The sequence below is a fragment of the Bombus bifarius genome, unplaced genomic scaffold (assembly GCF_011952205.1).
Source record: "Bombus bifarius isolate JDL3187 unplaced genomic scaffold, Bbif_JDL3187 scf7180000008218, whole genome shotgun sequence".
Lineage (NCBI taxonomy): Eukaryota > Metazoa > Arthropoda > Insecta > Hymenoptera > Apidae > Bombus > Bombus bifarius.
This window is the reverse complement of record NW_022884519.1, coordinates 1,458,148-1,461,190: the sequence shown is the minus strand read 5'-3', so window position 1 is coordinate 1,461,190 and position 3,043 is coordinate 1,458,148. Positions and strand designations below refer to the sequence as shown.

At 35.0% G+C, this 3,043-nt stretch overlaps 1 protein-coding gene across 1 annotated transcript; it reads right to left on the bottom strand.

Moving 5' to 3' along the window:
* Positions 1-1,203: 1,203 nt before the first annotated feature.
* LOC117211194 lies at positions 1,204-2,660 on the bottom strand. Its single transcript, XM_033454861.1, has one exon. The coding sequence runs from the start codon at positions 2,315-2,317 to the stop codon at positions 1,217-1,219; it is 1,101 nt and encodes a 366-aa protein (XP_033310752.1). The 5' UTR covers positions 2,318-2,660; the 3' UTR covers positions 1,204-1,216.
* Between the last annotated feature and the right edge of the window lie 383 nt (positions 2,661-3,043).

Here is a 3,043-nt window from a genome sequence, read left to right as displayed (position 1 = left end):
GAATATTACATAATTATAGCGGATCAATATATTTTCATTAAAAACAGAATTTGTGTGTATTTCACTGTAACAAGGTTATGTTTATGAACAGAAAAATTCGGATATGGATGGTTCTACAGAAGTGGGAATTTCTTGCGGTCCTTATATTTCAATACTTTTAAAAATGTTAAATTGTATTATAATTGCACGTCATAGAAGGATAATAAATGTAATTTCATAAGCAAATTACGAAGAACTGTCAATTTAATTTAATTATATCCAAAAATTACCCTTTTACACGTGAAATTCTCAATCCACTGTTAAATAATATGATAAAGTTGTAAAAGAAGTAGCAACCTGAAGCAGCCTGATAAGAGTGTAATATAATATTTATGTTATATTCATGCTTGCGAGTTTGCTCCGGAGCGCCTGGTCGCGATTGCTGGGCCATCATCGAACTAGTCAATGATGATGAAAAATTCTCAACGCGAGAATTGATTGTAATTTCAACAAATAAATAAAAAAAAAAAATATTCATGCTTAAAAAATGCTTTACACTGTTTCGGTAAAGTTATGAAGTGTATAATTTATTTATTTTAATTTACAATAAAGAACGCAAGATTGATCATTAGATCGCTTATGTAAGGAATGAATGTTCGCTATTTTTAAAAATGCAATAATTATTTTTAAATTTAACTGAGATAGCATGATTGTCCTACTGAACAAATTGTAAAATTTAAATAAATAAATAAAAAAAAGTGCATGATTGCGAACAACTTTCTTCTTTAACTGTCTAAGAAATCTATCTATATCAGTAGAATAAATTCTGTTTAAAAAATACATATCATATAATTATACAATGACTCATTGAAATCTAGCTTTTATTTTTTGTCGATAGTATGGTAAGAAAATACGAAGTTCGAACGCTCATAGCGATTGCCTGGGTTACGTCATCCTTTATTCTAGGAAAAGATAGCGATGCTCAAGGGTGTGGCGGACTTCGATGTCTTTCACAGCTGCGACGCCAAGCACATTACAATCAATTTTAACAAATAAATAAAAAAAAATTTCACGTAAAATTCGTGATAAAAAAAGGAAGAGCTGACCAATAGCTTAACCTGATTGTCCTTTTATATTTTTAGTCACAAAAGTGGTAAAGCACAATATTAGAATGAAGCAGCGAAGTTACAAAGTATTAAAATATTTGTTTAAATCGCGGCCAAGACTAGTCTCGTGGTCAACGCACATTTTTCTCAACATGTCCCAATTCATCACATTTGGGACATCTTACTTGTCGCTTAGCAGATGATACACGTTCCGTTTTAGAAACCGGTGAAACGCGTTTGTTGACTGGATTATTGTTACGTGTGGTAGGTAATGGTCGGTCACTTGCTGTTGGTCGAGAACCTGTCCTCCATCCCTTTTCTTCTTCTTGCAGGTATCTTTCAACGTCTACGGCTTTTTTTTCTGTTTTGTACAAGGAATCTAGTTTGCCAGCTAACAGTATGCGTCCTATGTCGCGTCGAAGTCCTTTTAAATAAATTCGACTTACTTTCCTCATGGTGGCTTCAATCATTATTCGTCTTGTAATTGGTTGTAGATTTTCACTAATTATTGCATATGTAAGTCTATTCAATATGCAGCGGAATCGGATATTGAAACTTTGAACAGATTCGTGGCGTCCCTGTTTCAAATCGCGTAATTGTTCTTCGTATTCGTCAGATGTTACATCAACTACTACGTTGGATCTCAAAGTGTTATATAAATCTTCATAATTTCCAATCGGTATGTGTCGAATACTGCGCGCGGCTTTACCGACTATTTTATCGATTTTTATGGCTTTCAACAACAAATCCTTTTGTGAACAACACATTCGCATAGCATGTACTTCTTTTATGAACTCTTCCACTCCAACATCATCGTCACCGTTTAAAGTTGGTATAAATCTTATTGCATCTTCCGCTGATAACATAATCTGGTGTTGTTGTTCGTTGTTGTATTGGTCTCCGCCATTGTTATCGCTTTTGGGATCAAATGTCGTTTCGGGTATGCTCGCTGCAGGTATACGATCCTTCTTTCTTGATTTCACGGTTTTCTTTGTGGTCTTCGTCACAGATTTAGAATTTTTGGACTTAATTATTTTTTTATTTGTAAGAACTAGCTTTATTTCGGCAACTGCTTGTTTTAGCAGTTTGATTTCTTTAGCGCGGCGTTCATTCTCTTCCCTTGCTTGTTGTGCTAATATTTGGATCTGTTCTTGAATTTCGGTGTGTTTCTGTATCGCTTGTAGTACTTGCCGTAGACTAATGTTGATATCTTTATATGATAAGTCATACATTTTTTTTCTTTTCCTATTTTCTTTTTCTCGAAAATTGCTACTTAGTCCGAGTTTTGGTTGGCAAAAGAATCAAGCTTTACACCTTGATATCCGTAGAAATGGAACTTCCGTAGAATGTCCGTTAACTTCAGATTGTGAGTTTATCGTTGATGATGACCCGTAATCCAAGTTGAGTCCTTTTCACGTAGATAGGATGTCTTGTTTTCCTAACGAGCACTTATCACTATTGCTTAACTTGATATTTAATTTCACTTTTATATTTTGATATGCTTTTACTCACAAAAATGATTAAATGCAATATTACAACGAAGTAGCGAAGTTACAAAGTATCAGAACAGTTCAAGTCACGCACAAGGATCTACCCAAGACTAGTCTCGTCGTCGAATGCTCGTAGTTTTTATATGAGCGGAGCTTGACGGGGGTGAGAGGTGAGGAGAGGACCCTGAGTGACCTACGTGATGGGGAAAGTTTGGTTTGGGCCATGTGTCCAAAGGCCAGGTTAAAATCTAACGGTTCATTGTCAGTAGCATAGAATGGTATGGATTTATGTATAGTCCATGTCACATGGGCATTCGGTTGTTCTTTGAACAATTGTCAACGTGGACGAGCGAAAGCAAAACCATGCAAATTCTGCATTTCCGATAATATACAAGACTGCTTTGAATTCGTTCGATCAATTCCTAACAATATCTATAAACAGTGAACTTAAGGCCTCATTCACAACTA

Coding starts and splice junctions, on each gene's coding strand:
- LOC117211194 (XM_033454861.1), bottom strand. CDS start 2,317: ATGTATGACTTATCATATAAAGATATCAACATTAGTCTACGGCAAGTA.